The sequence below is a fragment of the Moschus berezovskii genome, chromosome 3 (genome assembly GCF_049115385.1).
Source record: "Moschus berezovskii isolate FMDL1 chromosome 3, NW_MosBer_1.0, whole genome shotgun sequence".
In the NCBI taxonomy this organism is placed as follows: Eukaryota; Metazoa; Chordata; class Mammalia; order Artiodactyla; family Moschidae; genus Moschus; species Moschus berezovskii.
In genome coordinates, this window is record NC_142462.1 from 64,099,680 (window position 1) to 64,123,835 (window position 24,156).

At 35.9% G+C, this 24,156-nt stretch overlaps 1 protein-coding gene across 1 annotated transcript in view; it reads left to right on the forward strand.

Moving 5' to 3' along the window:
• Nucleotides 1–24,156, forward strand: part of SAMTOR (S-adenosylmethionine sensor upstream of mTORC1) — an 81,480-nt gene that overhangs the window by 17,180 nt on the left and 40,144 nt on the right. The window contains exons 2-3 of the mRNA XM_055420845.2: nt 1,466–1,607; nt 17,778–17,948. Coding sequence (XP_055276820.1) covers nt 1,466–1,607; nt 17,778–17,948 — 313 coding nt within the window. The remainder of the gene's footprint in view (nt 1–1,465; nt 1,608–17,777; nt 17,949–24,156) is intronic.

Below are 24,156 nucleotides of genomic sequence, written 5' to 3' on the forward strand. Positions count from 1 at the left end.
GTTACTACACAAGTATTAGTGATTAACGAAAATATTACTGTATAAGAACATAATCACACACAGAAAAGAGAGAGCTTTTCATCCTTTGTGGGTTTAAAATGAGTATTCAGACCAAGTTTGATACACATTCATCTTAACTGAGCAGTGTGTGTGTGAGGGCATGTTTGTACCCTTAATTGCTTTTTCTTGTATTGGTCAAACTAGAAGGCTATTTGGTTTTCAACTCTGTACTTGCTGAACTGGGTGCTTAATCAATAAAGAAATTTTGAATAGATAAGTAGTGTTAAATTTGAGCTGTTATAATTCCTTTTCTATTTTAAAAAACCCAAGTCTTACTGAAACTAATTGTCTCACCTGGGGGAAGAACTTAATATAATTATCACCCCCCAAATTTGGTTGTCATATTTATGTTTCTAAATTTATTTTGTCACTAAACAATTGCCTGTACTTGAACACATGGCAAGAGAACCTAAATTATGTCTAAGAGCATTGATTGAAGCCACATTGATAATTTTTGTTTACTTTTTTACCTTTGTAATTGTTTTAATGTTATTTATTTGGCTGTGGCATTTTCATATTTTTGTTAGAACTCACATTGATTTTTCAAATTTCATGGTAAATGTGATGGAAGTAATGCTGTGGCCAGATAATGTAGTCACCTTACAATTTTTATTCATCTTGTATAGAAGACTCTTGAGAGTCCCTTGGACTGCAAGGAGATCCAACCAGTCCATTCTAAAGGAGATCAATCCTGGGTGTTCATTGGAAGGACTGATGCTAAAGTTGAAGCTCCAATACTTCGGCCACCTCATGCAACGAGTTGACTCACTGGAAAAGAGTCTGATGCTAGGAGGGATTGGGGGTGGGAGGAGACGGGGACGACAGAGAATGAGATGGCTGGATGGCATCACCGACTCGATGGACATGAGTTTGAGTGAACTCTGGGAGTTGGTGATGGACAGGGAGGCCTGGCGTGCTGTGATTCATGGGGTCGCAAAGAGTCGGACACGACTGAGCGACTGAACTGAACTGAATAGACTCAAAACTTTGGAGAGGTTTCCAGGGTAATTTCTCTAGCAACATTTTGCCCTAGGATTATAATTTTTTAAAGTGTAGTATTCCTAGAGCAAATCCAAGTATATCAATGCAAATGTTTAACTTGCATGCTAATGTATGTTGCCATCTCACCTATCAACCCTTTTTAATATAGGACACTGGTAAATATGTAGAGATCTAACGTCACAAATCTGTTTAAAATGGTAAATTTTATTTGCTTATCAAATCATCATGGTTAAAATGGTGAATCTATTTGCATAAAAGAGCTTCAAAATTTATAAAGTTTAAACTTCATGAAATTTTGGTTCATAACTTTGCTTACATTCATTTTTAAATAATAATTTTAGATTATGCTGAAACTTAAGAGCTTGACATATTTTAAGTAAACTTTTTTTTCCCTTGTTTTTAGTGGGAGATTTTGATAAGATCTGGAGAGAACATTGTGAGGATGAGGAAACTCTTTGTGAATATGCTGTTGCAATGAAAAATTTGGCAGATAATCATTGGGCAAAAACTTGTGAGGGCGAAGGTCGTATTGAATGGTGTTGTAGGTGAGTGTTTTTATGAACTAACATTTTTGGTTTCTGATGTCTTATTTAAATTCTTAAGTCTAAGTAATGCTGTATATGTTCATTGTACCAAAATAGAAATTTTTAGAACAGATGATGTCTTTTAAATAGTTTCTCCCCCTTGTCTTTTTCTAGGTTTATTGGTTTATTTCATTCATCTTTTTTAATCAAATTGTTTTTCTTTGATATAACTTAACATTTTTTTGTTTCAACTTTTTAGAAGTATACCTTTAAGTACATTTAATATATTTAAGCATTGGTACATTTAAAATATGAGATTTAATTAGCACTTGAGTCATCAATCATAAGTTATAGCATAGAAGTTTCTTTAGATAATTATATTTGAATTCAAGTAAAAATTAATATTTTCCATTCTTTAAAGCTGAAAACATCTGTAAAAGTTTCCAATTTCTGGATTTTTATATGTGATTCAGGGTATTCCAACTTTTATACTGACTTTGGATAATGTTTATTTTCTCATAGCAAAGCTTCTAATGTTAAAAACACCAGAAAATGGAACAACTGCTGATCATTTCTCTCAAGGGGTAAAATTATGAGAACAGATTGTATGTTGACTGAATTATGAATTCTCAAAAGCAAAACATTATCTTTCTGCTTGAACAATAAGTTTATGGCAACTTTAGGTTTATATTTCAATCCAATTATTTTTTATTCAAAGTTTTTGTTTTAATATCATTTAAAAATTACATAATAATTCCTGTTTCATCCATTCAACAGATAGCCCAGATAAAAATATGTATTTTGCTTATTTCTTTTATTTATTCATTTAATAAATAATTTAAATGTTTGTCCATTGTGTATCAGTCACATCAGAGGCATTGTAAGTACAACAGTCAACCAAACAGAGAAAAAGCTCTCATGGAACTTAAATGCTAGTGGGAATTAGAAGCAAGAAACAATTTATAAACTAAATATATACAGGGCAGATAGTGGTAAGTGCTATGAGAAAAGTAAAGCAAAAACAAAATAAGTAAATAAAATAAAGTAAATAGAAAAGAAGGCCTCACTGAAGTGATGTGTAAAAGACATGAAGGAAGTGAGAGAGCAAGCCTGAACAAGTCCAGAGGCCTTGAGACAGGAGCTCGCTGGCATGTTTCAGAAACAGCAAGGAGACCAGGGTGGCTACAGCAGAATGAAAAGGGGAGAGTGGTAGAACATAAGATAACAAATAGCTAGATTTTGTAGGATCTTGTGGACCATTGTAAAGTCAGTGACCTTTATGCTGCATGAGATCAAAATCATTAAATTTAAGGAGAAGTGGGAAAGACTGGGGGCGGGAGGAGAAGGGGACGACCGAGAATGAGATGGCTGGATGCATCACCGACTCTGTGGACATGAGTTTGAGTGAACTCCGGGAGTTGGTGATGGACAGGGAGGCCTGGCGTGCTGTGATTCATGGGGTCGCGGAGAGTCGGACATGACTGAGTGACTGAACTGAACTGAACTGAACAGGCTCTTATTAACATTTAGAAATGTGTCAAGAATTTTTTAAGAATTAATTGTAGTGTTAAGATAGACTATAGAAAAGGCAAGGATGTTAGTAAGGAAACCAGTTAGGAAGCTACTACAATAATCAAGGCACAGAGTTGTAGTGAAACAGTTTTCTTAGAGAGGGAGAGAGGACAGATGGTGTAGTAGGATTAAGGTTCACACGAGTGTAATGACTTAAGAGAGGATCAGGGATGATGCTGATGTATACATTGTGGTGATCATGATGATGTGTAAGAAAGGAGCTGGAAATACGAGGTAGGTGAGGAACAGTGAAAAGATTGGTATTGTCAATGGATTGTGGAGCCAAAGAATTAGGAAGTTGGGGAACTAAAGGAAGGAGCCAGAATCATAAGAAATGAGATGCTTGGAATTAAAATGTTTGGATTTTTCTTTTTTTGCCTCTTCTAGAGCAGAAATTGGTTATAAATCTGACTGTTCTACAGACTATACATTTTCTCCTTCAAGCTAAGAAGCGCAATTTGAGACATGTCATTTCCCTTGTGACACAAAGTAATAATGTAATCCAATCAGGCAATCAGTACTATCACTACTGAAGACCATCATTCTTTGCTCTTGGCAGCACTGTTTTTAAATTAGTATTCCAGTACTTCAGGCAAGCTTTTAGACTTTATTTCAGATACCACTTTGATATGTGGTATTCTCACAGGAGCATTTACTTGTACCTTCCACTTGAATAATGAATTTGCCTCACGCTTCACTCTTCTTTCTTTTTCCTCAGATTTGTGTTTTTATCAATAGTTACTGTATCTCCATGTGTTCTGAAAGAGGTCATTTTTAGGTCAAACTGCTAAAACAAACATTAATAAGAATTTAGATCAAACTGCCAAGAAAGAACAGTGGCAAAATATACTAAAAAGATTTTTCTATGGGAAGTAAACACAAGAGAGGTTATAGTGGCTTTACCTTAAACTTAAAACTTGGGAGTGAAAAAAGACTTCGAACAATATAGAATTTTGAAATGAGTTATCTGTAATTCTAACTGGGGTTATATGTATTTCCTTTCCCTATTGACGATTCCTTATCCTATTGACGATTCTAAGAGGGCGGTGTCTATCTGAAAGCTAAGATGAACTTTAAGAGGGGTTTGATAAACGTTTGCTTCCAGTATATATACTTAAAACTTAAGAGGAATTTGATATGTGAAATAAGACTTACTGACATTACCCTGCTGAGATTTTTATTGACTGTTTAGCTTGAAGAAATTTATACAAAAGATCTCCTTCTAAAAATGAGTAAAATTTTATTTGTAATATGAAGTATTTAAGTTGGAAACAAAGCATGATATAAAGCTATAATTGTATGTCTAATAAAAGAATTTCCCTTTTCTAACTCTCCACACAGAGGAAACTATAAACACACCATTTCCTGAACCATTTGAAAGTAAATTGCAGATAACATGCTATTTCATCTCCATTTTCTACATAACCATAATACTGTAAATACATTAAGACAATCAGCAGTGATTTCCTAATTTCCTAAAATATCTAGTTCATAAATTCAGATTTTTGGTATTATCCCCAAAACATTCTTTATAATATTTTCCCTAAATCAAGGCTCATGTATTGGTTGTTAGATTTTTTAGGTTCTTGTTTTTGTTTGCCCTAACATTGAGTTTTTAAAGAAATGTCAGTTGATTTGTAAAATATACCACATTCTGTATTTTTTATTGTTGGTTCAAAGTGATTACTGGCATTTTTCAAATATTCTACATATCCTTACCAATTTTTCTTTTTGGCTTTTTATTCTATTTTATTATTACCGAGAGAGATGTTTTCAAGACTTCTCTTGATTCTTCTATAATAATTTGGCTATTCTTTAAATATTTCATTTTTCTATTAAAGTTCTCCATGTTTTCATCTCATCAGTTAATATTTTCTTCCTATATAATAGTTATTTTAAGTCCTGGTCTGATTATTCCAACATAAAATTAATCTGTGGGTCTGTTTCTTTTGCCCGTTTTTTCTTTTGGTCAGGGATCGTTTTTTCCTGCTTCACTGTATGTCTGGTAATCATAAAAATATATATACTAGCCTAGTATTTAGAAGAAACTGGGGTAAATATTTAAATATTATTTACCCAGAGAGGGCTTGCTTTTTTCTGATAGGCAGCTGAGATGAGAGATTGAACACTTTGAACTCATCAGGAGTTAAGCTCGGTTGAAACTGGATTACCTCTTTAGATAGTTTCAGTTCATTTCTGGCTTTAAATGCCATGAGAGTGAGTCCTGTTGTGTGTATATTCGAGGTGCCACCATCTAGCAGGACTCTGGGACGTATACCCATGGAAATGAAGTGAAGTGAAAGTCGCTCTGTCATGTCTGATTCTTTGCAACCCCATAGACTATATAGTCCATGGAATTCTCCAGGCCAGGATACTGGAGTGGGTAGCCTTTCCCTTCTCCAGGGGATCTTCCCAACCCAGGGATTGAACCCAGGTCTCCCTCATTACAGGCAGATTCTTTACCAGCTGAGCCACAAGGGAAGCCCAAGAATACTGGAGTGGGTAGCCTATCTCTTCTCCAGGGGTTCTTCCTGACCCAGGAATCGAACCAGGGTCTCCTGCATTGTAGGCGGATTCTTTACCAACTGAGCTATCAGGGTCTTGCCCATGGAAGAGTGCAGAGAATTTTGCCGTTTTAGTCCCACTCCAAGTCTCCAGAGTCCTCTCTCTTCCCCACCTTTTTCTTACTTGCAAAAAGACCTAAACGGGAAAGCAGGAGAATGGGGAGAACAATCTCTGCATTTGAGTTTCTTAAAGTTTCCAATCTGTCACATCATTCTAAGCTGCCATTGAAAGTTTGGCTGCTTTTCCTTTAAGCAAACAAAATTCCTCTAGTTTGGAAGGCTTGATCCTCTACCACTCGCCCACCCTTTCTGCAAATGCACAAAGTGCCTCTGATCCCTTCACCTAGGAGGGCTTGTCACCTTTTGAAATTTAGTTCCATTAGATCTCTTTGCATCCTCAGTTCTCTTGGTTTCTTTTTGATACATTATTTTTTAGATTGTATTGCTTTTTCCCCCCTAGTTATAGTACAACCAGGGGCCTCTTGTGATTGTCTGTATCCTAACCCAAAACTGGTTTTGTGTCTTTGTTATGAATTCATTTGATTATTTTCTCGTGGTGCCATTTAACTATTTCCTCAATCTCCTTTATTTCTTTTAAAGTGAAAGTTGAGTCCAAAATGTTGATTCAGGTCTCAGATTATTGCCAGAATATATATTAGGTGGACTGAAAGGCAATGCCAAAGAATGCTCAAACTACCTCACAATTGCACTCATCTCACACGCTAGTAAAGTCATGCTCAAAATTCTCCAAGCCAGGCTTCAGCAATATGTGAACCGTGAACTCCCAGATGTTCAAGCAGGTTTTAGAAAAGGCAGAGGAACCAGAGATCAAATTGCCAACATCCACTGGATCATGGAGAAAGCAAGAGAGTTCCAGAAAACATCTATTTCTGCTTCATTGACTATGCCAAAGCCTTTGACTGTGTGGATCACAATAAACTGTGGAAAATTCTGAAAAGAGATGGGAATCCCAGACCACCTGACCTGCCTCTTGAGAAACCTGTATGCAGGTCAGGAAGCAACAGTCAGAACTGTACATGGAACAACAGACTGGTTCCAAAAAGGAAAAGGAGTATGTCAAGGCTGTATATTGTCACCTTGCTTATTTAACTTATATGCAGAGTACATCATGAGGAACGCTGGGCTGGAAGAAGCACAAGCTGGAATCAAGATTGCTAGGAGAAATATCAATAACCTCAGATATGTAGATGACACTACCCTTATGGCAGAAAGTGAAGAGGAACTAAAAAGCCTCTTGATGAAAGTGAAAGAGGAGAGTGAAAAGGTTGGCTTGAAGCTCAACATTCAGAAAACAAAGATCATGGCATCTGGGAAATAGAAGGGGAAACAGTGGAAACAGTGTCAGACTTAATTTTTTTGGGCTCCAAAATCACTGCAGATGCTGATTGCAGCCATAAATTTAAAAGACGCTTGCTCCTTGGAAGGAAAGTTATGACCAACCTAGATAGTATATTAAAAAGCAGAGACATTACTTTGCCAACAAAGGTCCATCTAGTCAAGGCTATGGTTTTTCCCATGGTCATGTATGGATGTGAGAGTTGGACTGTGAAGAAAGCCGATCGCCAAAGAATCGATGCTTTTGAATTGTGGTGTTGGAGAAGACTCTTGAGAGTCCCTTGTACTGCAAGGAGATCCAACCAGTCCATTCTAAAGGAGATCGATCCTGGGTGTTCATTGGAAGGACTGATGCTAAAGCTGAAACTGCAATACTTTGGCCACCTCATGGGACGAGTTGACTCACTGGAAAAGACTCTGATGCTGGGAAAGGTTGGGGGTGGGAGGAGAAGGGGACGACCGAGAATGAGATGGCTGGATGGCATCACCGACTCTGTGGACATGAGTTTGAGTGAACTCCGGGAGTTGGTGATGGACAGGGAGGCCTGGCGTGCTGTGGTTCATGGGGTCGCGGAGAGTCAGACACGACTGAGTGACTGAACTGAACTGAACTGAACTGATACTTCATATTGCTTCATGATAGCAAGTTCTTATCCAGGTTATTCCACTGTTAAGAGATGCTAAATTTTGCCATTTGGTTAAGGTGGTAACTACTAGATCCTTCCATTGTAAACTTATGTTTTTCTTTTGTAATTAGCAAGTAATGTGTAGATTGGCATTTTTGGCCTGTGGATCAATCCTGTCTCTCAACAGTCTTTCAAGTAACAGGTTTATTTTGTTTATTAAATAATTACTCCATTTGGGGTTGCAAAATGATTTTTTTTTAATCATATCATTCCTTGCATTTATTAGCGGTCATTCTTCTGTAAATAAAAAAGCCTTCCTTTATGATCAGGGAATGATTATAGAAAGGCTAGGTAAAAATAAACATATACTTGTATTTTTTTCTGTTTAATTACCAGTTTTCAATAATAGTTGATTGCAATTGTAACAAGTGAGTTTTTTGTGACTTTTTTGTTTGGTTTGGTTTTTGGTGGATTTTGTTTTTGGAATATTATTGTAGCCTCCTGGATTGGTATTTATTTGCTTTTTCCATCAGTCTTTGATTTGTCTGTGAATGTGTATATTTAAATTATTCCATATTTTGCCAGTGGGAGCCTCTTCAAAGCTGGCTTCTGTGTTCTGACATTACCTTTGAGCACTATCTTGGTAGCTGTGACAAGATAAATCTTTACCTTCCCAGTGAAGACCTAGAATCAAGGAGCTTTAATTTCTTGTAGTGGAAAATAGTAATAGAAATTAAGATCTGGGCACTAGATGTACTACTGGGGTGTCCTTTCTTCTAGAATTTTTCAGTGAACATAGTTAAAAATTATATATATAGTCTTAAATTCATAACTGATATTTTCCATTCAAATGTAACATTATAGGTTTTTTGCCTAACTTCTTTGTTTTCTGTTTTATCTTATCTCTTCTGTTACACTGAAGGACTTAGTTCTGAATAACATTAACATGTTTGCTTTGTTCTATAGTTCACATAAAATGGTATCAAAATTACAGTACCAGTTTTACTTCTAACAATAAGCTGAGTGAAGTTTAAGATTTCTTTGCAGTTAGTTCTTTTGTCTTTAGAACATAGCTCACTAAAAGTCAGAATACTGTGTTTGAAAGTTACTTTAAACAGTTCTTGTTTATGGTTATGTTACCAATTTACTATGCAGTTAGTTTCAATTTGTTTTATGGGGTTTTTTCTTATTTTCTTTTAACTTGGGGAAATATAAGGCATTTACATGGTTCAAAAGTCAAAACTTTACAAAAAAAGGTATTCTCAGAAGAGGCTCCCTTCCATTTTCTTTGTTTCTTTTTTCTCCTTTTTGCATAAATTAGCAAATTCATACAATGTGTATATAGGGATCCACCCTGTCTTATCTCTGCAAATGGTACATGTCACGTACTCTTTTTTGTACCTTTCGTTTTTACTTAATAGTGTGTCATGGAGGTCACTCTATTTGATATTGTATTGTTATGCCCTGAGTCTGGTCCCCCCATACTGGTAGAATAAGACACTCGCAGCAATGCAAAAGCAAGAATGAGGTTTATTTCTAGCTCGAGCTAGGGCTCATGCCTCCTCCAGCGCAGTGGAGTGCGGACAAGAGACCGGAGCCCAGGTCACAGCGGTTTTTATAGTCTCAGATTACATAAGCACTTATTTTTGTTCAAAAGATTAAGCTGGCAGAAGCTCATTGGCCAGTTCATGCGTGTGCAGAAGCTCATTGGCCAGTTTATGCGTTCTCTCTGGGTTTTTCTGGGGGATTTCCCTTTTTCCTCTGATTGGCCTGATTTTTGGGGCTAGCGGGACTTTTCTAGGGAGGAGTTTCTCATTTTTGGCGCCTGTGGGATCTTCTTAGGGAGGAGTTTCTGTGAACTTAGCCTCCACCCTGTCTCCAGGAAATCGAAACTTCGGCCTCAGCAAGGTCTCAGGCCTATCCTGGCTACTCAGATGTTAGGGCTCCTAACAGTATTCAGGATTTTCCAGAGAATCGGCTAGTGTTTGTGAAGGCTGACAAGTCCCAAGATTTGCAGGATGAGTTGACAGGCCAGAGACCCAGGAGAACCAAACCAATGATATAATTCCAATTTTAAGGCCAGCAGGCTCGAGACCCAGGAAGAGCTGCTGTTTCAGTTTGAGTCTGAAGGCAGGAAAGTTCAGTGTTCCAGCCCAAAGGCAGTTTGGCAAGAAGAATCTCATACTATGGGGAGCGTCACTGTTTTTTCTTTATACAGACCTTTAAGTGATTGGATATAGCTAACCTCATTAAAAAGAAAAAAATCTGCTTTACTCAGTCTACCTATTTAATGTTAGTCTTATCTAGAAACATCCTTGCAGAAACACCCAGAATGTTTGACAGATATTTAGGCACCTCTTAGTCCAGTCAAGCTGACACATAAATTGACTGTCACTAGTATATAGATATCTTACTCATCTTATGATGCTTACAAGCTTTTTCTGTTACAAATAGTGCTGTAATGAATAACCTTGTGTATATTCATTTTGTATTTTTGACATTGTATCTTTGTAGGTGTGGAATTGCAGAGTAAAAGAGTAAATATATATGTGATTTTGTTGGATATTGCCACATCACCCTCCATAGAAGTTATATCATTTAATTCCACCAGCAAATATGAGAATACCTCAGTGGTGTGTTTAAAGTTCCCTGTTTTAGTTGTGTCTGTTTCTCCATGCATTTCATGGAGCTTCTGCTTTGTAAAGATGGCTGCTATGGATCATACAGATACAGAGCAGAAACAGTCCATGTGGTCCCTAAGAGTCGGACACGACTGAGTGACTTCCCTTTCACTTTTCACTTTCATGCATTGGAGAAGGCACTGGCGGCCCACTCCAGTGTTCTTACCTGGAGAATCCCAGGGATGGAGGAGCCTGGTGGGCTGCCGTCTATGGGGTTGCACAGAGTTGGACATGACTGACGTGACTTAGCAGCAGCAGCATGATACATAGCACATTGCTTCATTGGGAATTGTGGCCTTCAATGAGTTATTACATACAAAAAGCTATTTTTTTTATAGTTTTGTTACAGATGCATAGCTTGGCTAGATATAAAACCTTTGACTCACTTTGTTTTGAAAAAAATGTTGGGCTATTTTAGTCTCATTTTGTATCTTTTTTCTCTTTTTCTCCCCACTTCCACTATTCCCTCTCCTTTCCCCTTTACTGTATTGAACCATTTGCAAGTCAATTGCAGAAATCACAATACTTTTGTTCCTGAATAATTCAGTGTGTATTATTACACTTAGTTGTTACCCATGTGGTCTTCTTTAGGTAAAATTTTCTAGGGTTTTGGGTTGTTTGGGATTTTTTCTTTTTTGGTGTTTTATGACATGGACATTTTGTAAAGTCAAATTATAGACTGTCCCTTAGTTTGGAGTTGTATGGTTGTTTCTTTGTAATTAGGTTCAAATTAATCTTAGTAAGAATATCACATAGGTGACATTGTATCCTTCTCAGGGTACTATCAGGAGGCAAATGATATCTATTCTGTGTTCATTTTTTTTTCTCTTTCAAATAGTCTTGATTTTGTTTTCGAGCAGTTTTAGGTTCACAGCAAAATTGAACAGAAAATTCAGGTAGTTCCCATATACACCCTGCCCCCACATATGGGCAGGCATACTGCTATCAACAGTCCACCTTTGTTACAGTTGATGAACTCACACTAACACATCATTGTAACCCAAAGTTCATAGTTTATATTAGGGTTCACTTTTGGTGTTGCCATTACATTTTTGTCAAAACCCATAAAATATATAAGTATCTACCATTATAGTATCATACAGAATATTTTCATTACCCTAAAAATCCTCTGTGCTTCAGCTCTTTATTCATTCTACTCCCATTCTCCTCCTCCCTGAACAACCACTTAGTTTTTTTTTTTTTTTACTGTCTCCATAGTTCTGCCTTCTCTACAGTGTATATATTTGGAATTACAGTATTTAACCTTTTCATATTGACATCTTTCATTTAATAATAAGCATTTATGATTCCATTGTGTCTTTGTTGGCTTGATAGCTTATTTCTTTTTAGTGGTGAATAGTATTTCCATTGTCTAGGTGAACCACAGCTTGTTTATCCATTCAGCTACTGAAGGATATCGAAGAGACAGAGGAACCAGAGAACAATTGCCAACATTTGGTGATCATGGAGAAAGCAAGGGAGTTCCAGAAAAACATCTACGTCTACTTCACTGACTATACTAAAGCCCTTGTATGGATCACAGCAAACTATGGAAAATTCTTAAAGAGATGGGAATACCAGACCACCTTACCTGTCTTCTGAGAAACCTGTATGCAGGTCAAGAAGCAACAGTGAGAACCGGACATGAAACAACGGCCTGGTTTAAAATTGGAAAAGGAGTACCACAAGGCTGTAGTTGTCATTCTGCTTATTTAACTCCTGTGCAGAGTACATCATGTGATGTACTGATGTATGGGCTGAAAGAATGAACAAGCTGAAATCAAGATTGCTAGAAGTATCAGCAACCTCAGATATACAGATGGTACCACTCTAATGGCAGAAAGTGAAGAGGAACTAAAGAATCTCTTAATGAGGGTAAAGAACGAGAGTGAAAAAGCTGGCTTGAAACTCAGCATTCAAAAAACTAAGATCACTACACACAGTGACTGCAGCCATGAGATTAAAAGATGCTTATTCCTTGGAAGAAAAGCTATGACAAACCTAGACAGTGTATTAAAAAGCAGAGACATCACTTTGCTGACACAGGTTGGGATAGAGAAAGCTATGGTTTTTCCAGTAGTCATACATGGATACGAGAGTTGGTCCATAAAGAAGGCTGAGCACTAAAGAATTGTTGCTTTCAAATTATGGCATTGGAGAAGATTCTTGAATCCCTTGTATTGCAGGGCAATCAAACCAGGGAATCCTAAAGAAAATCAGTCCTGAATATTCACTGGAAGGACTGTTGCTGAAGCTCCAATACTTTGACTACCTGATGCAAAGAGTCAACTTATTGGAAAAGACCCTGATACTGGGAAAGATTGACGGCAAAGGGAGAAGGGGGTGATAGAAGATGAGATGGTTAGATAGCATCACTGACTTAATGGACATGAATTTGAACAAACTCTGCGAGGTAGTGGAGGACAGAGGAGCCTGGCATGCTATAGTCCGTGGGGTTGCAGTCATACATTACTTAGGAACTGAACCTCAACAACTGAAGGATATCTTGTTTGCTTGCATATTTTGGCAGTTATGAATAAATGCTATAAACACTCATGTACAGGGTGATGTGTGGAAATAAGTGTTTCTTTTTTGGTAAATATCACAAAACTTGATTGCTGGATTATATGGGAAGAATATATTTAGTTTTGTAAGAAGCTACCAACTATCTTCCAAAGTGACTGTATCATTTTGCATTCCCACTAGCAGTGAATAAGAGTTTTGTTTCACATCTTCACCAGCGTTGGTGTTGTCAGTGTTCTGGATTTTGGTCATTATAATAATGTATTGTAGTATCTCATTGATATTTTAATTTGCATTTATTTCTCCAATGATATATGACATGGAGCATCTTTTCTTAAGCTTATTTGAAATATATATACCTTCTTTACTGTGGTGTCCATTTAGGTGTTTTGCCCATTTTTTAATCAGGTTGTTAATATTCTTAATGTTGAGTTTCAAGAATTATTTGTACATTTTGGATAACAATACTTTATTAGATATATCTTTTGCAGATATTTTCTTCTGGTCTCTAACTTGTCTTCTCATTCTCTTGTCATTGCATTTTGCATAGAAGTTTTTTTATTTTAGTTAAGTCTAGCTTCTCAGTTTTTTCATTTATAGATTGTGACTTGCATTTGACCATGACTTTAGATACAACATCCAAAGTCATCTAGATTTTCTTCTGGAAATTTATTAAACTCTCTCAAGAGTTTTATAGTTTTGTGTTTTACATTTAAGTCTGTAATCCATTTGGAGTTAATTTTGTGAAGGTTGTATTTTCTGTGTCTAGGTTCATTTTTGGTATTCAGTATCCAGTTTCAGCATTATTTGTTTAAAAGACTATCTTTACTTCCCTGTATTACCTTTGTGCCTTTGTCAGAGATCAGTTAAATGTATTTACGTGTACCTATATCTGGGCTCTCTATTCTGTTCCCATTGATCTATTGTCTATTAGTTTTGCCAACAGTATACTGTTCCTGATTACTACTAATAATAGTATAGTAGTATTCTTGTCTGGAGAATCCCATGGACGGAGAAGCCTGGTAGGCTACAGTCCACGGGGTCGCAAAGAGTCGGACACGACTGAGTGACTGAACGGAATGGAACGGAACGGAATAGCTTTATATTATGTCTTGAAATCAGAATGTGTCTGTCCTCCAACTTTGTTCTTCTCCCTTGATACTGTGTTGGCTATCCTGGATCTGCCAATCCATATAAACTTTAGAAACCATTTGTTTTGTCGATAGGGTATTTTGCTCTGCTTCTCATTGGGATTGTGTTGAATGTATAAATTTGAGAAGAACTAACATAGTGACAGTATTGAGTCTTCCTATTCATATTCATGGACTATCTGGCTATTTATTTAGTTCTTCTTTATCCTCAGCTTTTTAGTTAATCTCTGATTTGAAATGTTTTTTCATATCTGCAATTGTTTATATATAATTAATATTGAAGTACTGTTACAATTTTCTTCTCTTTTATAGCTGTTTTTATTTTTTATGTTTTTAAGAATTTTCATCTACTGAAAAGTTTCGATTTGTCTTTCCTTCTAATAGAAACTTGTATGGTTGCTGGGTTTATTGGACACTTTTTTAATGTTTTGACTATTATGTTGGAGTGTCTCTAGACGTATAGGTAGGGATTTGGGTAACTTACTTCGTTTCTTAATTCCATAGAGCCTTGTTTGATTGCTACAAATATATAAGTGGAGTTCCTTTAATAAATACAGTCCTCTTTTGGCTGATGTATGAATTTTTTAATAGGTGTAACTTATGTCAGTATGCTCTTTATTCTTCATTGCTTCATTCCTTCCCTTCATCAGCACACCTCCAGAGATACCCCCTTTTTCCATGGTGCTTCCTTTCTCCCTCAGAAATAATACCTTCTCAAGGCTTTCATCTTTGGCGACAGCCCTTCTCATACACCTTTCGAACTTTTTCTTTTTGGCCTTCCTGTGGCTAATGCTTTATTTCACTGCATTCTGCATTCTTAAGGTTTCTCCACTCAGAGTTGGACTGTCTTGGTAGTAAACCTTAGCTGGTATTATCTGCTTTTTTTTTTTTTTGCCACCTCAGAGACCCCACCATACCTTCTTCTTTTACATAGTCCTCATCTGACTCTGCATTTGGATAATTCCAAAGCCAACTCAGTTGGCCTCAGATTTTTTTCTCCAAATTACATGTATAATTAGGTACTATTCCTGTTTCCTAGTTATGCCATAGGTATGAGCTGTGTATGCTCTTATCCTAATGATTTGTATATTTTTTGGAACTTGTGTATGGAGATTGGTATTTAGATAGTGGTTATTATCCTTTGAGTATCTGGAATCCTAGCCCTTTAAGTATTTTGCAGTCCAGCCTCTAGGTAATTATGAGATTGAGCCATATAAATTTGGTTCAGTTTTGCAGTGTTTGTGGATCAAGAACTATTGAATATCAGCAATTCTGTATGGATCCACCTAATAGAAAGGTAAGCAATCTTTTTACCCTTGTGTATATGATAAAGGTATTATTTTTAGCATTAATTCCAAGGTTTTAAGGCTGTATTTAATTAACCCTACAGAGGTTTAATTAACATACAATGAAATACACCCATTTTAGTGTACAGTTCAGTGAGTACTGATAGTTGTTTACACTTATGTACCACCACCATATCAAGATATTAAAACTTTTCCATCACTCTAAAAAGCTCTAATGTATACCTTTGTAGTCAGCCTCACCCCACACTCCAAGAAACCAGTAAACCACTTCTGTCATTAGGTTAGATTTCTAAACGCCACATTCCTACATTGGCCTGACAGTCTTTCATGATATGAAGTGTCACCTGGCTATCATTCCTCTCTTTGGCCTCAGGGCCTTTTCATTTATGAGTCCATCAATGCGTTTTCTGCCTGGCACTTTAAATTTCCCATGCCTTGCAGTGATGTCTGTCTCTGCAGGATCCACGATGCTTTTCTCTTCCTTGATTTTGCTCATGCTGTTCTCTACCAGGAAAGGACTTTCCTCCTTAACTAATGTTCTTCCTAGCCTGATTTATTCCTACTTATATTTCTAAAATCAGCTTTTATATTACTGATTTTAGACTGGATGATAGATATTTATAAATTGTATTTTCTTTATTATATAATTGTCTTCTTCACTAGTTTGAGCTCCTTGAAAGCAGCAGTGTCTTCAATTTGCTTTCCCATCACCCGTGTGCCTGGCACATGATAGGTAGTTAATAAATGTTTGATTAATGATAAATGAGTTTCAACTCTTGTATATAATTTGAGTTTAAATCTCCATAGGATCAGTTAAAGACATCTTTAATAGATATTTAGACAAACTGAAATTGAGCTAATAGTATTTTTTAAGTGTGAGGAGAAATGGGCATTGTTTCCTTAGACACCATAGTTGTAGTTGCAAAAATTAGTTTTAAAGTACTTTTTCAGTTCTTCTCTAGCCATGTGTTTATGGAACTGTACCAGGCAGTGTCTATGGAGGAAAATAGTCCATCTTTGTTCAGAGAATGAGCTATATGGAATAATAATGGTTTGAAGTGAAGTGAAATGAAGTCGCTCAGTCATGTCCGACTCTTTGCAATGCCATGGACTGTAGCCTAACAGGCTGCTCCATCCATGGGATTTTCTGGGCAAGAATACTGGAGTGGGTTGCCATTTTCTTCTCCAGGAGATCTTCCCAACACAGGGATTGAACCCGGGTCTCCGGCATTGTAGGCAGACACTTTACAAGTCTGAGTCACCTTTAAGGCTCGGTAAAGAAAGATTTGTTTAGCTTCCATTCACATTCACTTTAAACTTTGATAAGTATATCAGTTAATTGTTTAATTGTGCGTCTCCTGTCATATAATAAGTTTAAGGGCCGGAGGCAGATCACAGCAGTCTTTTTTCCTTTAAGTTTCTTGTCTTTAATAGCTGGTGAATGTCTTGAGTTGATTCTATGGTTCATATTTATTGCTCTGTTACATACCCAGGCATGGTACTCTACTGTATTCATCCTAAAATTGTATTGTGTATTAGTCACTCAGTTGTGTCCAACTCTTTATGACCCCTTGGACAGTAGCCCGCCACGCTTCTCTGTCCATGGGATTCTCCAAGCAAGAATACTGGAGTGGGTTGCCATTTCCTTCTCCAAAATTGTATTAGGTATGAAGAAAGTCGTTTAATATTTAATGTTAATACCAGTCATTAGTGTCTGATTCTAGATAACAACCTGATATATTAGATTCCTGGGCTTATATTTTCCAATATATCTTGAAAAATCTGCATTTTAATATTCATTTATATTATAAAAATTGGGACAAACAGTAATGGTCTCTTGATGGGTAGGAATAATTTCCAGGTATTATAAAAATCACTGTTACATTCAAGCCTTTGTTCTTTCTGCATATATACCTTTATAATATGATACTATTTTTACCTGAACTAGATTTTTATGCTCTTCTTTCTATGTTGGCAACCTGATTTTATGCCTTTGTTTTTATAAACTAGGAGGGATCTGAAAAATGGCTGTGCTACCAGCAGAGCTGGCTCAGAATTAACTGTGACTACTGTTCTTTTTGAATGTGTCACTGAATAGCAGAGTTATCTAAGCTTTTCTGGAGGAACGTATGTTTTAGCTAAGAATAAAGTTCAGCAAAACATAAGTATTGTGCTTCTGAAAAAAACACTGTAATTTATTAAACATAATCTATGATCATGCTTCGTTGTATGGTAATTTAAAAAATTTGAAAGTGCTACAGGTACTCAAATTTAACCTCTATGTGACATTTTAAAAATATGAACTATAATTTGAAAATTTCCCATTTTTGTTAATAAAGGATAATATTTGCCCTTTTTTTATTTTATCTCCATACCTATTGTTTAAAATATAACTTTATTTTGCATTGTAGTGTGTGCAGAGAATATTTCCAAAATGGTGGGAAGAGAAAAGCACTTGAAAAAGATGAGAAAAGAGCTATACTCGGCACTAAGACCACTCCAGCCTTAAATATGCATGAATCTTCTAAACTTGAAGGTCATTTAACCAACCTCAGCTTTACAAACCCTGAATTTATAACTGAGTAAGTATATCTGTGTTAATAATGTAAAATAATGGTTTACAACAGGTAGTGGGCAGTTTTCTTCTCTGGTAGTGTTAGTTTGAGAAATGTAAATTTGTAATACTATTACATAGGAAAGTAGCATATAAACTTTTAAGGGACATCTGGGAAACTAATAGTTCCATAGCATAAATTGTTCTTACTAAAAATGAGAAAGAATCATTCATTAAATGTTATAATAATTATCTTTATGGTAATACAAAATATCAAAACAGCAAAATCCAATTAAATTAAATTTAAAGTGGCTGTCCACTAACAAAGAAATCACAAATAAAGAATTGATAGAAGATGATGATGATGATGATGACGATATTGACGATGATTGGGCTTCTATGGTGGTTCAGCTGGTAAAGAATCTGCCTGCAATGCAGGAGACTCAGGTTCGATTCCTGAGTTGGGAAGATGCCCTGGAGAAGGGAATGTCTACCCACTCCAGTATTCTTGCCTGGAGAAGTCCATGGACAGGAGAGCCTGACAGGACACAGTCCATGGAGTTGCAAAGAGTTGGACATGATTGAGTGACTAACACATAGATTATTAATAGAATTAATTGCCATTATTTTATTGTCAATATAAAAACCTGCCTGCTGGTAATACATATGCATATAGGCACAAATTTTATTTTATTTAATAAATACATGAGTATTTTCCCAGTTTTATTGAGATATAATCGACATATAGGGGCTTCCGTGGTGCCTCAATGGTAAAGAATACACCTGCAATGCAAGAGAAATGTGGGTTCAACCCCTGGGTCTGGGAGATCCCCTGGAAAAGGAAAAAGCAACCAACTCCAGTATTTTTGCCTGGGAAATCCCACGGACAGAGGAGCCTGGCAGGCTGCAGTCTATGATGTCGCAAGAGTCAGACATGACTTAGTGACTAAACCACCAACACCAGCTGACATACGACATTGTTTAAGACATACAACAAAATGATTTAATATGTATATAATGTAAAAAGATTATCACAGTGAGTTTAGTTAACCATACCTCACCTCACCTAATTACCCTTTTTTCTTTATGAGAACTTTTATTAATATCAGTTATCAAATATTCAATATAGTATTGTTAACTATAGTCACCACGCTGGACATTATATCTCCGGAACTTAATTGGAAATACCTTTCACCCAATCTCCTACCTTCAAATCCTTAGCTCTGACAATTACAAATCTGATTTCTGTTCCTATGAGTTTGATTTTCTTTGATTCTACATAGAAGATCATATAGTATTTGTCTTTTCATGTCTGACTTCACTTAGTGTAATGACCAAGGTCCATCTGTATTCTTGAAAATGGCAAGATCTCCCCCTTTTTTATGACTAAATAATATCTCACTGTGTATTCAATGCAATTAGTTACTAATAGTATTGAAATTATTTATATATTGTAGTATCAGAATAAGTTTGTGGAATCAAGTAATATTTTATTACTCCCTTAAAATAATTCGAGAAACATTCCTGACAGACACTGAAGGCTAACCATAGAAATTAAATTAGTCTCTTAAAACAGTTACACACCTGTGATTATCAACATAACACTTCCTTTGGTTATTTTGATTTTATACCATGTTGAAATATCTAGTTGGGTTTTTTTTTTTTTTTTGCTTAGTCGCTCAGTCGTGTCTGATTCTCTGTGATCCCATGGACTGTAGCCCACCAGGCTCCTCTGTCCATGGGGATTCTCCAGACAAGAATACTGGAGTAGGCTGCCGTGCCCTCCTCCAGGTGATCTCAACTCAGGGATTGGACCAGGTCTCCCACACTGCAGGTGTATTCTTTACCATCTGAGCCACCAGGAAAGCCCAGTTAGGTATAAACAATTTCACTAAAAAATTAACATATGGTTGATTAATTCTGTAGGAAAAGATCTTTACCTTTATTCAAAGGTTACTACAAAGCTTACAAAGCATAATGAGTTGCTAAACAGCTTATACCTCGGGTATTCTTAAGTATTTTAAAAATATTGACCAGTGTAAGAAATTATAGGGACTTCCCTTGTGGTCCAGTGGTTAAGTCTTTGCGCTTCCAACACAAGGGAAATGGGTTCAATCCCTGGTTGGGAAACTAAGATCCCACTTTCCACATGATGTGGCAAAAAAAAAAAAAAAAGAGAGAGAGAAATTATATAGTTACACGACTACCAAAAAACTAGGTCCATATGGAAAATATGAATCTTAGCATTTTTATATGGTTCTGTGTTACAGGCTCTGTTTCATTGTTGAGATAACCCTGTTTGTAACAGTGTTGTCATATTTTCCTTTAATTCTTTAAACATGGTTTCTTTGATTTTTTTGAGCATTTCTATAACAGCTGATTTGAGGTCTTGGCTAAATACAGTATTTGGGCTCACTCAGAATCTTTCTATTTACTGCCTTTATTCTAGAATTTGGATTACACTTTCCTGTTTTTCCTGCATGTCTCATCACTTTTTGTTGAAAACTGTCCAATATATTTTTGATCATTTGTTAAAGGAACTCTTGTTTGGATTTTTCCCTCAAGGAAGATGGGTAGTGATGGTTTTTTTAGTAGTCTGCCTGCACTTAGTTTGTGGGATCTGTTTCCCTGGTAGTTTGTACATTACTATTTTTAATTTTTTAGGTTGTTTTGCTAGGGTTGCAACTGTGTCTAGACAGATTAGGGGTCGATGATAAGTCAGAAGTTGTGCTCAAACACCTCTCTTAACCTGTGAGGCCTCCAGCCTTTGCCAGTGGATGTGTGTTGATCTGGAACACTTCCTAACACCATACACCAAAATAAACTCAAAATGGATTAGAGAGCTAAATGTAAGACCAGAAACTATAAAACTCCTAGAGGAGAACGTAGGCAAAACACTCTCCGACATAAATCACAGCAGGATCCTCCATGACCCACCTCCCAGAATATTGGAAATAAAAGCAAAAATAAACAAATGGGACCTAATTATGATTTGGGAGTACATTTAAAATTAAGGCAGTTTTCAAGTCTGCTTCACCTTTTGCTTTCCATCAGACCCTCATGGGTTTCCTGTACATGTTCATTTAGCCTCCCAACCAGCCAAGGCTGTGTGAAGAGTTTCTGTAGCCCTTCTGTGTCTCTCATTTCCAGAATCTTTGTGGAATTTCTAAATTTCTGACCAGCCTTCCAGTCTACAGTTCAGGTCAACCAAAACTGCAACCTGAAGCTAGGATAGCTGCTTACATTCCCTATTGTTCCTTACCAAGTTTGTTACTTAATTCTGTGTGTTTTTCATTCTTTACTCAAAATCCCTTTAACCCCTTCCAGAAGTGAAGTTTTTTTTCACAGCCAGCCCTATCCTCAAAGAATTTCCATACCAACTGAGCAAAGGGTGAAGGTAATGAGAGTGGCTTCAGGCAAAGGCACCACAGATCCCCACTGTTGTTAACCGAGATTCAGCTAGTTTTCATGAATTAACACTTAGCAACATGTTTGTGTATGTTTGAGCCCTCAGATGGTTGTTTTTCATGATTATGTTCTTTGTTATAGTTGTTTCTTGAAGAGTGTATTTGCCAGCCTCTTCCTTGCTATAGTCAAATTTCAGTCTCTGGTTTAATTTTAAAGGAAAAAGAGTAGTTTTAAGTATTTAAAAGAAATATAGTTGTTTATATATCATTGTTTAACTATTAATGTCATTGTTTAACTATTGATTGTTTAATACTGAAGTTAAGCATTGAAACATCGTAGCCTAAGATGACTAGGTTTAGATTTTCTTCATTCTAGAAACTATTTCATGCAGCATCTGGCCCCAGTATATTCAAGTATACTTATTCTTCCTATTCCTCTTACTCTTACTGCAGCCTGTATTCTAGTATTATGGAACTATTTAAATTTCCCTAGTGCTATATGCTTGGTCTCACTGGCAGTTGCAAGTGCAGTATATCCTTTTTCTGATCAATTATTGCTATATTACATTAGGATATATTTGAAATATCTTCCTTTTCAGAATTTAACTTGAACTTCTCAAAAGAATTGATACTCTGGTACCAATAACAACCCTTTTTATAGCTCTATTACAGTACTTCTCAGGTTGTATTAAAGTAATTATTGTATATTTTTCTGACTACAAATTAAATAACAGTATGAAAATGTGGAAAAATTATTACTCAATTCTGGTTACATTTAGTTGTATTTCTTTCCAGTTCTTTTAATAGGCCTCATTTCTTACACAATAGAGACCATATAGTATAAAAATTTTTATGTAAACTGCTCTTCCCATGCTGTTGAAACAATCATTCTGCATTATATTTTATCATAAATAATCTACCACTGTATGCTTCTAAATATAAAGTGATCCTCAGTATAAAATAATACTCATTTTTCCCAAAGAGAATCTCTGCTATCTTATACATAACACTTTCAGAGAGGTAGATGAAATAGTCAAAGGTCAGATGTTTACTCTATTTATAGATATTATTATAGGATGATATGTGTTTACTGCTATCTGAATCTGTTTGACTTGTGATTTTGCATAGCAAGTGCAGATGTGCTCAGTCGTGTATGATTCTTTGTGACCTCATGGATTATAGCCAGGCTCCTCTGTCCATGGAATTTTCCAGGCAAGAATACTGGAATGGGTTGGGATTTCCTCCTCCAAGGGATTTTCCCTACCCAGGGATTGAACCCGCATCCCTTGTGTCTCCTGCATTAGTAGGTGGATTCTTTATCACTGTGCTACTTGCAAATATAGATAGCAAAGATTATCTTTTTCCTGGTCTTATCCCAAAATAAAGTCATTTTGATTTCTGGGTTCAGATAAGTTCTCACATAGCAAAAATACCTTTGGTCTTTTTCACTTACATTTTATGAAGACCAAAAATTTATTATTGCTAGAGTCACTTTTAAAATAGCATCTATAGCTCAGAATTTAGATGTTACTTTTTGAATTTTATCCCAAACCCCAATTACTGCCTTTCTTTCTAATAGTAAGATAGCGTGTGCCAACCCTCCTTCATCTTATATATTTGTAAATTATGTGAAATAAGTACTTTGCTGCCTTTTAACAAGTTTGACTTTTTTTTTCAAAACATTTACCAAATAAACCATATTCTGGGCTATAAAACACACCTTAAAAAATTTAGAAAGATTTGAGTTACAGAAGGTATTCTCTCAGACCACAGTAGAATTAAACTATAAATCAGTAACAATGAGAGCTAGAAAGGCCCAAAATGTTTGTAGACTATCTAATTAGCATATGTGTCAAATAAAGAGTCATAGTAGAAAATTTTAAATATTGATACTTTGGACTAAATGAAAATGCATCTTATCACAATTAAAGAGCTGTAGTGAAAGCAGGCTTAGAGGGAAATTTTTAACATTGAATGCATATATTAGAAAAGAAGAAAGATGTAAAATCAGTAATATAAGCTTCTACCTTAGGAAACTAGGAAAACAAGACCAAATTAGATCTAAAGTAAGAGGAAAAGAAATAATGAAAATTATAACAGAAATTAATGAAATCTGAAAACAGGGAAACCAGAGAAAATCAGTGGAACTGAAAGCTGGTTCTTTGAAGGGCAGTAAAACTGATAAACCCCTGGTCAAACTAACCAAGAAAAGAAAGACAAATTACTAATATTAGAAATGAAAGAAAGCAATCACTACTGCTACCATGGACAGTAAAAGGATAATATAGGAATATTATAAATAACTATGCCCCAAAATTTGATAACTTAGATGAAATGGATATGACTGTATATATAAAAATGATGACCAAAAATTCTTTTTGGAGGGCTTCTTAAACTAAATGTGCTTCCTTGGTAAGATATAAAGCATTCCCCCCAAATTCTGTTAAACTCAGTTTATAAGATTTTTATTATAGTTCTGTATGTTATGCCCTCAATAGATAGTAAATTAAAGATTTACTATCTAAAACAATTTCTTTATTATCTTAGTAATTAGAATTGAATCTAATTTGATCTAATAAAAATATAAAGCTGGTTAGAGTTATGTAGAATTACAGAAAAGCAATTTAGAAAATAGGGTCTTTGGTGTTTTAACTAACAATTTACCATTTTCTAGAGGCAATGACAAGCCACTCCAGTACTCTTGCCTAGAAAATCCCATGGATGGAGGAGCCTGGTAGGCTGCAGTCCGTGGGGTCGCTACGAGTCAGACACGACTGAGTGACTTCAATTTCACTTTTCACTTTCACCCATTGGAGAAGGAAATGGCAA